Source organism: Podarcis gaigeae (assembly GCF_964106915.1).
Source record: "Podarcis gaigeae genome assembly, chromosome: 12".
In the NCBI taxonomy this organism is placed as follows: Eukaryota; Metazoa; Chordata; class Lepidosauria; order Squamata; family Lacertidae; genus Podarcis; species Podarcis gaigeae.
The window spans coordinates 27,730,703-27,742,097 of record NC_139688.1 but is presented as its reverse complement, the minus strand read 5'-3'; the positions used below and the strand labels follow the sequence as shown (position 1 = coordinate 27,742,097).

Genomic DNA, 11,395 nt, shown 5'->3' with positions numbered 1-11,395 from the left:
AATGATCCCTTGTTGTGCCTGCATGGTCTTAGAATGTGGATGAGCTTGAGCCATAAAAGTTCATACATGTATCCCTAACATTATATTGATTTCAGAGATATAAACACATACCCCATATCAGAAGCTTTCAAAGATAGGTCAGTAAAATTATCTGGTACTTATGTGATGTTTTCAGTGGGTGTTACTGTACATATTACTCATTGAATAACAATGGTTGAGGAAGTGGTTTTTTGTTTTTTTTTAAGCCAACTTGCCTCGTTGCTGCTTGTAGATCATGTGACAGGAGTTGGCAAAAAAACCACCCTGCTTCTTATTCCCTTGCAAAGTGATTTTGTAGATGTGCTTGTCTCTTGCAACTAACAGAAGAAGCAACTAACAGAAGAACCAAGAACAGAGATGTTTGGGTTTCTTTGACTGAACAAAACGTATTTATGCAGCATTTGTGGCATGGAGTCTGCATAACTATCTTGGTAAGTGATTTAATATAGAGATGAAGACTGATAAGATATACTTCCTCAAAAGCCAGAGAAAAGTGATATTAAAATGATTGTATCCTTTGTACTATATATGGAGATAAATTTATGGGGCATCGTACTGTCTTTGTGTAAGTGCTGTTCTTATAGGATAATTGTGTTTTATAGGATAAATACTTATTGCAGCAACTCAGTATTATGTCTAACTTTTATTAAATTAGTTCTAAGAAACCAAACTGAAAAGTTTGGAGTTCAGAAAAAGTATGAAGTATTCAAGTAACTGTGGATTTTTTAAATTGTTTTCTCCCTCTGTAATAGAGCCAGATAGCTGCCTACATTTTTCTCCCCTTTCAAAAATTAATTAAGTACTTTCCAAGTATTTTTAAAACACCCATTTCACTTTTTAAATAAGGAATAGTCCGAGCAGTGCAAAACAAAGTAAAAAAAAAAAGATAAACTAAATTGGTGAAAAACATACAGAGTTGAGATGGAAAGTGCCACACCCATAAATGCTTTCGTTTTTGTTTCGTTTCCCAGAACTGCAGCTCTTCAGTTAAAATAGTTGGAAAGCCTGAGCACTTCAAGATAACGGTAAGCATTAATGTCTGAGTGCAATTCTATGTATGTCTACTCAGAAGTAAGTTCTATGAAGTTCACTTTTCTCCCACATAAGCCTTGCAGTCACAATTAATATTTATTAATGGATGGAAATGTGTTTTTAATAGGATCTATTACAAATCCATACATTGTTTCCCCTGCCCCTGCACCCCCATATTTTGTATTCACAACAGCCCTGTGAGGTGGGTCAGGCTCTGAGGTAGTGCCTGACTCAAAATCACCTAGTGAGATTTGTAGCTGAGTGGGGATATGAACCTGGGTCTCCTCTGTCCCAGTCCACCACTCTAACTGCTAAACCACACTGTCTATGATGTACATCTCTGGTTAGGTGCTACATATTGTGACTGGCCAATTGACCCAAGTCACCCAGAACTGCATGAGGCAGGGACCACCAACTCACCACCTGGGCGAAAAACATCATTGGCGGCAATGGGTGTCAGGCTGGCAGCCAAGTTGGAGGGAGAAGAGCAGCGACTTCTTTTGCCTGTATAGGGGCAGAGAGAGGCAGAGAGATGTATGTGAGAGTGAGAGACAGGAGTTATGTGAGATTTAAACCTTTTTAGTCAGGATCTCTGAATACTAATGTCCAATATCGGTCTATTTTTGGGATGTAGCCAATCCACACATATTGGTATGAGAAGCTGAGAGTTTTCGATAGGTGTGGTGCACCTTAATGCACTTAAACAAAACAGCTTTGGTGTGGTGTACACACACACCCAGAGCAAACATAGCTTGTCAGTCAGACCAAAACTCAACCTTCAGCAACCCAGTGAAGGTCCTTAAACTGGGAAACAAATGAGAACTTTATCAACCATTTTCTCTCCCTCTCTTTTACTTAATCTTTAAAAGCTTGGGAGGACCATGTGAATGGTTGGTACGATGTATTCTGTAACTGTTATTCACAATAGCAACGTAAGAAGTTCTTTCTCCCACCACAAAAGTTTAGAGGATGTGACATCATACAGTCCGATGTGTCAGATTTTCTAACTGTTATTGAAAAAATTAGACATATAGTCATGCCTCGGGTTGAAGTAGCTTCGGGTTGAGCGTTTTCGGGTTGTGCTCCGCGGCGACCCGGAAGTAACGGAACGGGTTACTTCTGGGTTTCGCCGCATGTGCAGACACTCAAAATGACGTCACGTGCATGCGCGCAAGCGGCAAATCACGATCCATGCACACGCAGATGCACAGACACGGGTTGCGTTCTGCTCTGGATACGAACGGTGCTCCGGATCAGATCCCGTTCGTATCCAGAGGTACCACTGTATGTCAGTGGGTTTAGGATTGCACCCTAAGAGTACAGTTGTACCTTGGTTGTGAAAAGACTTGCAACTCAAACGTTTGGCTCCCAAACACCGCAAACCCAGAAGTGAGTGTTATTATTATTATTATTATTAAGAAAATTTGTTTTCATTTTTCCCCAACTTACAAAAGCAACATTTAGTAGGGCAATAAATGACTCTACTGCTTAAATTTTAAGCCTTGAAAAGAAATCATAGGCAAAACCGCTAAATGATAAAACAACACAAGTTTTTACCAAGTATTCCACAGGGGAATCATAGAAAGAATGTAGTTGCTCAAGGGAGCCATGGAGTAAAATAAAAAAGAAAAAGGTTGAGATCTAGTGTATAGGGGACCCAGAATGGTCCAAATGGGAAATCATTTCAGGTAAAAATTGAGGGGAAATGTTTAAAATTGGAATGGTCTAAGCTGTGCAAGGGAATAAACAGAATGTAAAATAAAAATGCATTGATTTATAGCACAGAATGAGTCAAATATCTGGCCTTAAAAGGCTGACTCAGAGAAAATGGCTAAGAACAAATCTGAGGGTGGAATATGCTCAAAGCAAGAAATCCCTTCTCTAAAACAAAGGCAAAAAGGCAAACTGGGCTCCAAAGGACTTGGACCCAAAAAAATATATTGGGGGGAAATGGGGGGAAATAAAATTAAGCAAAAGAAAGCAAGTGACTTCTAACCATGAGATGCAGTATTTTTTATTCCTCTAGATCTCTACGTTTTCCTCTCTTCTGATTCATTATTTTCTCACATCTCACCTTTTTTCACTAACATTCCATTAGTGGTAAATGACAAATCAGTGGAAGGCCCATGTAAACATAGGAAGTTTATTTTATTTTTAATTAATGTGGAAGTGGGTGGACATATTCCTAAGCCACATAAAGTAAGGGTTTGATTATCTTCTATATGTTGTATTATTTCTTCTTGATTAAATTATACAGCAGCTATTTGAAAATGAGTAAATGTTTCTTGGTTTTGGTTTTCTGGCTTTCAGATGTCATTTTAATAAGGAAGACCAACTAGACAGCACACTGACAGAAGAACTCAAATATGGGGAAGAAAAGGTAAGCTGAATTAAAATGAACAAAAATATAGAAAGTGATTTGGGAGGTTATATAGGGTTGCCATACGTCCGAAATTTCCTGGACATAACTCATAAACTTTGCTCAACAGCTTTTGTGTCTGGATTTCCACTTTTTGAAATATGGCAACCCTTTGTTATAACGAGATTTAAACATCAGGGTTTTCAAATTAACTTCACTGAAAAATCTGAGTCTGATCTCCAAAATGTAAACTTCCTTCCCACTAAATAGAAGCGTATCCATTTAAATCTTTTTAGATGTGTGGTGCAAGACATAGGACAGGATTATGTAGAACAGTGTTCTTTGACCTAAAGATTGGACAACTCTACTCAACCCCAACAGGATGATGGGCAGTATAGTCCATTCACATAAAGAGAATCAAAGTTAAATAACACTGATGCAGATGAAGAGGTGTTTGCAAAATGTTGAATGTAATGTAGAAAGAAAAGGTTTGTTTTCATTAACGCGGTGTATTGCTTATTTTTTTCTTAAAAGGGCTAAAAACACCAAGAAAAGCAACCAGCTAAATTTGCCTGAAATAATTGAGGACTGGACTAAGGAACACGTAAAACAATGGGTGACAAATGAACTTAAGCTTGAGGAGAAACATGGCGACATCCTTCTTCATCAAGATGTGACAGGCGCCATTTTGAAACTTTTAACCAAGCAAGACCTCACAGAAATGGGTATAACCTATGGCCCAGCTTGCCAAATAATGCACGCACTGGGGAAAAAGGATGTTCCAGGTGAAAGCCCTAGGAATTCTTCTGGACAAGAACGTAGCGCAAGGCCTTTTGATACTGACTCTTCGATTAAAAGTGAAGATGCAGGTGCAATGAAAGAAAATGGCAAAGGGAATTCAGCCGGTGCTGATGCGTCGCCAGCGTTTGCAAGATCTAAATCCACTGAGCCACCAGAATCTGTACTTGAAGAAACAAGAAAAGATATGGCTCACCAAGGAAATGGAAATAACCAGCTTCCAAGTAGACAAACTTGTCTACCCTACCCTTTTGATGAGTTTCACATTAGCCATCGTTATATTCAACATTATGTCCTTCATATACCTGAAACAGGTCCCCTCAATCTTATTGATCCAGTCCATGAATTTAAACTCTTTACAAATACAGAAAATGCAACAGAAGAGGATATGAAGATGAAATTTTGCAATGAGGTTTTCAGATTTGCTGCAGCATGCATGAACTCCCGCACCAATGGTACTATCCACTTGGGAGTCCGGGACAAGCCACATGGAGAAATTATTGGAGTAAAAGTTCAAAATAAAGAGAAATATATTAGCTATTTTGAGTTAATAAACAAATACTTTGGAGATGCTGTCATTGGTGTTGCAAAAGATTGCATTAGGAAACCTAGGTTTGTGGAAGTATTGCAGCAAAACAGCATCCCATCAGAAACATTTGTTATTGAAATTGATGTGGTTCCAAAGTACTCTAGTTGCCTATCTAAATATTTCCCTACTAAGAACTACAGTTTTAAGACTAAAAAATGGGATTCATGTTTGTTTATAAGAGATGGTGCATCTTCCAAAAACCTCTTAAAATCTAATGATAAAACAGAACATAAATCATTTTTGGCCAAACTGGAGAAATTAGCAGAGGACAGAAAAGAAGCTGAGGAAAAACATGGAGAAAAAAGGAGGAATATAGATGGGGAAGGTCGTAAGCTGGTGAGCTTGCTCACAGGCAACAGAGATTTGCTAGATAACTCCCACTATGACTGGTATATTTTAGTCACAAACAAATGTCATCCAAATCAGACACAGCATATAAACTTCTTGCAGGAAATAAAGTTATTTGCTGTTCTAGAGTTTGATCCGGAATCAGCAAGCAATGGTGTCGTCAAAGCATTCAGAGAAGACAGAGCTGCAAACCTTCATTTTCCAAAGCAGTACCAGAAGCCTGGGAATTCAGCTTCTGAAACAATTGAAGAACTTAATCTCTATCAGCAGCCAAGTTGGATTTTCTGCAACGGTAGGTCAGACTTGAACAGTGAAGCATATCAACCCTTGAGTCCTGGACTCTGGCAGCAGCAGAAGGCAGCTGAGGTGAGGAAACTGATCTCATTTCTATCCCATCCAGATATAATGCAAAGAGGAAAATTTTTGGTGGTGTTTCTCATGCTGTCAAAAGTGGAAGATCCAGGTGATCCCATGATAGAAGCTTTCTGTGCTTTTTATCAAGAACTTAATGGACTTGATGATATGTTGTGTATATGTATTGGGGCACAAACATACCCATGCTGGAGAGATCTCCTGCGAGCCAGATTTATTGAATCAGACACACTAGCAGATAGGTGCATATCTCACTTGAGCCTAGCAATGGTGGATGGTACCATCCAAAAACTAAAATCAGTGACCCAAACTTCTCGGAGACTTTTGCCATCAAAGGGGGGTTCTTTTACAATTCTCTCAAAGAAAGAAGAAGACTTTATGACTGCATTGGAAATACTATGTGAAAATGAATGCAAGGACACAGAAATTGAGAAAAATAAAGAAAAATTTTATGAATTTAAAAAATCCCAAGAAGAGCATTTTTATCGTGGTGGGAAAGTGTCTTGGTGGAATTTCTATTTCTCCTCTGAAAACTACTGTTTACCTTTTATTAAACGGGATGCATATGAGACGCTTGAAGAGCTGATTGAAAGAGGATCTCAGTCTCCTAAACAGTCGCCCACAAAAATTATCAACCTTTATCATCATCCGGGTTGTGGTGGTACTACTTTAGCCATGCATATTCTCTGGGAACTGAGAAAGAAATTTAGATGTGCTGTTCTGAAAAATAAAACAGTTGATTTTGCAGAAATTGCAACACAATTGACCACGTTACTTACATATGGGACATCAAACAAGTTTGATTATTTGCCAGTACTGCTACTTGTAGATGACTTTGAAGAGCAAGAAAATATTTACCTTCTACAGCATGCTATGCAGTCTGCCATAGCAGAAAAGGGTATTCAATATGAAAATCCTATAGTCATAATCTTAAATTGCATGAGATCCCAGAATCCTGGGGAAAGCTCAAAAAGCAACAGCTTGAACAGTATTGCACTGAAACAAAAACTAAGTCCGAAAGAACAAAGGGCTTTTGAGGAAAAACTGAAAGAAATTGAAGAGCAGTATGATCATCCTGAAGATTTTTATTCATTTATGATTATGAAAAGAAATTTTGACCAGCAGTACATAGAGAATGTAGTTAAGAACACTCTAAAAGGTTTGGATGTTAGCAGTAAGCAAGCTCAACTTATTTCCTTTCTGGCACTGTTAAATTCTTACGTCACTGAGTCCACGATTTCAGTATCACAATGTGAGGAATTTTTGGGAATAAGTACTAAAAAGGCTTACTGGGGTACAGAAAACCTGGATGACAAGATGGGAAACTGCTCCAACATTATAATACAGACTGAAGTGCAAGAACGTGGGCGATACAAAGGGGTACGTATTAGTCATTCATTGATTGCTGGACAATGCTTAGAGGAATTTAAACAAACTTACAAACTAACAAAAAGTAAGATTACACTGTTGCTGTTAAGAGAGAATTTATTTTATGACATGGGCATAGGGAGAGACAAACTTCAGCAGGATGTTCAAAGCATGCTGCTTATAAGGCACCGAAAGGAACATGGAGATGACGCAGACACTTTGTTTTCTCCATTAATCGAAGCAATTCAAAAAGAAGAGAGGAGTGTTGAAGTTGAAAGGGTGTTGACTATGGCAACTCGCATATTTAGTCAAAATGTTTTTATCAGCCAAGCCTTAGCAAGGCATTTCTACATCAAGGAGAAAAACTTTAATCGTGCACTAGAGTGGGCTAGAAAAGCTAAAAAAGGTGCCCCTAACAACTCGTATATATCAGACACTTTGGGTCAAGTTTATAAAAGTGAAATAAAGCATTGCCTAGAAGAAAATGCAGAGAAATCTATAACTGTTGAAATTCTGAAACGTTTGTTGAATCTTGCAAAGTGTGCCTCAGAGGCATTTAAAGAATCTCAAGAACAAACAGAAAATATAGACAGTGAAAAGGAATATTTTCAGAGTATAAAATACAAGAGAAAATATGAAACATATAATACATCTGGTTACCTTGGAGAGATAGAAACTGGTCTATATGCTATAGAAATGATTGAATCCATACCTCTGTTCAACAAAAAAGATGAACTCTCTAGAAAACACATAATACAGTTTTTGTCAGGAAATGGGGGTATTCCAAAAGTCCCGGGTGATACAGAGAATGAAGAATACAGATTGACACTGGAAGAATATGCTAGTTATCTAAGTAATCTGCACACAAATTTGAAAAAAGCATTTGATTTTTTTGAGAACTACTTTGTTTTTTTGAAGCCGAAAAATCCTGAAAAAGAAATTGTGGAGCTCAAAATACGGAGAAAGGTACAAGAAGTTTTCAAAAAGTATGCCGAAACATTTTGCCACTCTGATTCAGACTGGCTAATGAACTCAAAACTGAGTTCATCTTTGCAGGCGGAAAATTACAAGAAGAGTTTAGAAGCTTCCAAAGCTGACAAGTTTTCTGGAATTTTGGAACATCTCAGCAATCATGAAAATGCTATGTGCAAAATTGAGGATGTAGTGAAACAGTATACACTTTTGCTTGATCAGAGCTCTAGCAAATCTTTGCAGAGGTACAAACTGAATTTTATCTTGGCCAACATTGTTCTTCATTGCCTCAATCCAAAATCCAAGATGGTACCATCTTTTCTAGAACTGAAAGAACAGCTTAGAACAATTTTACAGTCAGTAGGTCTAGATTATCGATTTGCAGAACCATACTTCTTGGCTTCTTTATTATTCTGGCCTGAAAATCAAAAGCAATTAGATAAAGATTCCAAACAAATGGGAAAATATATCAATTCTTTGAAGAAGGCATTTAATAGGCAGTACTGGCAAATGTGCCGTTCCAAACAACCTATAGCATTTTTCTACCTTGGAAAAGGAAGCAACCTGAGCAAATTTATTCACAAAGGAAAAATTGATCAGTCTGTTACTGCTAAGAGTAGGGGCAAGTCAAGGCAAAAGATGAATGATGAGCTGAGTTCCCTGTGGCAGACTGGAGAGATATGGAAAACAGAGGAAGCCAAACATCTTTTGCTTCGGCTGAATGGGAAGGCTGAAGATAATATCGTCTATGTCGATTACGGTATTGATGAAGACATTAGAATACCAGCATGGCCTGTTTTCTTAGGCCAGCTGAAGAGCGGTCGGAGTGTAGAAAGAGTATCTTTTTACTTGGGGTTTTCCATTGGAGGCTTGATAGCCTGTGACATAGAAATTATTTAACCCCCTTTGAAAATACATTCCGTTGTACAGCACTGTAAATTTAATTTGACCTCTCCTTTGTCTATAGCAGCAAGAGACACATGGCATTTTATCCTAACACCAGATATAGTATTTGGTTGTATCCAACTAAATTTTACTCAGAGCAGACTTGTTGAATTTGATGACCCCAAGTTAATAATTTCAATGGATATATTTGATTGTGGCTGGCTGTAGATACAACCCTTTTTCCTCCTCTTTGCCCTGAAGGGCAAGGATGTCTCCTCAATCTGTAGTATAGCCAGATGGGGCAATAGCTGAACCAATGTCACTTCCTTGGGCAATAGAAGCTTTATATTAGAATGATTGAGCTTTAAGCATAAAAGCCAGGGATGGGGCACCTTTGGCCCTACAGATGTTGTTAGCCTACAGCCCCTATCATCCCTGACAATTTACCATGCTGGCTGGAGTTGATGGGAATTGGAGTCCAACAATATCTAGAGGGCCACAGGTTCCCCATCTCTGCCATAGACAAAAATATTTTTCTAATAAAGGTTGTTTTAGTTTATCTTTGCAGAAGAAGAGGGAGGAGTCGAATGCTAACTGGACTGGTATATTTTGCTAACTAATAATTTGAGATTCCCTTCAGCCAGTCCAATTACCAATTTATGAATATAATATGATTTGATTATACCACAACCTGTTGCATAGCATGTGGCAATTTCATTATCTTTGCTTTAAGCATCTTGTATGTGATGTGTCTCATTGCAAAGACAAAGTATACTTTTCACAAAACCAACCCTGACTGAGTCGACATAAGAGGCTCCTGCAGTCAGTTTAGTTAATTTCTGTCTTGTACTTCATTTTGTAAGTTTGTTATTGTATTGGATCCATACCTAGTCATGATTTAAGTCCCCCAGATGCTATTTATCTGCCTGTTTCTTATATTTTCTGCTTTTCTGTTCACTTTTTTAATTATTAATTTTATTGTTGGTACCTACTTAGTTTTCTTTTGAGATGAAGCAGGGGAAAAAGGGGTAAATAGCGTTTAAATTGTGTTCTCTTTTGCTGTAAGAAATAACATTCCATTCATCAATAGTATTATATCTATCTATCATCTATCTATATAAAATAAGAACTTGATCTTGGTGGTCTGATTTTTATATTATAATCTGCTGGATTAATGAAATATCACCTGAACCTGAATCACCTGAACCGTGAACACGGAAAGCCTATAAGAGAATGGAGTGTCCCAGGACAACAAAGAGAAGTTCAGCACTGGTTCAGCTGAGCAAGAATGTCATAGAATATATTTCCTTGGATATTACCAAAGGAAAATGGAAAGGTATTTGATAGGGATAATTAAGGGATGAAGATAAATCCTAAATTGGTATGAGCTGAATGGCATAGCTGTACCACCCATAGGAGAGTGGGAGAAATTCAATATGATTAGGATTTTAATGTGAACCTATCTAATTTGTAGTTTCCAAAACCATACATGAACTGAAACATAGTTGTCATTTGTAATTCGTACTTCTCTGAATTTTGTGCTGCAGTTCTTCTGCCAAATAATGTACTGTATTCATAAATGTGCATATCGGGGAAAGTGTGAAAATAACATATCAAATGCATTATACTGGGGAAATTGCTTTTTAAAATGTCGACATCATGCAAAACTGCATACCAAAATGTGTATATTGGGAGAAAATTGTACTAAAATTCTGATGAATTTGCATTAAAAAAAATTCACAAGCTGATGCAGAAATGTGAAGTGAATTTCAGACTAGAAAAATTAGAAACTGAGAGGAAACAAAATTGAGAATTGTCCATCCCTAATTATCCCATATACTATACTATTAGCAAACTCATTATCTAAGTGCTGATCCTCATGTAGCCAAAACAGCACCATTCACACATAAGAGGCATGTAAAAGTAGTACAAAAATCTTTTGGGTGTAGGCGAACCTTAAGAAGAGGCACAAAACAGCCCAGTGAGGACTGAGCATGGTCAATGGACACAGAATTTAACTTGTGACTGACTACTGGAAGAAACCAGAGGGAAGAGAGAATGGAATGGAATGGAGTGGCTGGAATTTTTGAACACATTGCAACATTTGGTTGCAAGTCACATTCTTCACCATTTGCCCCCCTGCCCTGTTTTTTTTTAATGCCTTTTCTTATATAAACCCAATCATAGATTGATAGACATACCTGCATATATTACAAACTGAACTAATATGAGGACTAAAGCTCACTTGTATTAATCCCGACATTGCTCACATCTCTTATTCTGGCAGATAATGTTGCTCCTCCAAAATAGATTTGGCCTCTTTGGGCAGCTTTTGCCATCTAAGGCTTCAATGTTTCACGTATGTATGTAAATCCACTGCCTATAGTAGGGCTAGCATCTGAATAAACGTTGTATAGGTTATCGAATAATCTATCTTGGTAATTCCTAAAAAAGGTTATCAACTTATCTGAAATGAGAGAATGCTATAGGGGTATAAAAGCCATTTATGAAAAAGCCAGCTTAATCATAAACAATGAAAAAACAATTCATTTCTTTATAGAAAAGGGAACAAGGCAAGGCTGCCCCCTCTCTCCTCTATTATTTACACTAATACTAGAAATACTAAATTCGGA

The 11,395-nt window shown here is 37.6% G+C and overlaps 1 protein-coding gene across 1 annotated transcript; it reads left to right on the top strand.

The window, feature by feature from the left end:
* The first annotated feature begins 298 nt into the window (after positions 1-298).
* Positions 299-10,510, top strand: LOC310828160 (sterile alpha motif domain-containing protein 9-like). The gene is made up of 4 exons (XM_083705187.1): positions 299-470; positions 1,011-1,064; positions 3,382-3,451; positions 3,965-10,510. Exons 3-4 carry the CDS (start codon positions 3,438-3,440, stop codon positions 8,775-8,777), a joined length of 4,827 nt encoding a protein of 1,608 aa, XP_083561313.1. The 5' UTR covers positions 299-470; positions 1,011-1,064; positions 3,382-3,437; the 3' UTR covers positions 8,778-10,510.
* The last annotated feature ends 885 nt before the right edge of the window (positions 10,511-11,395 follow it).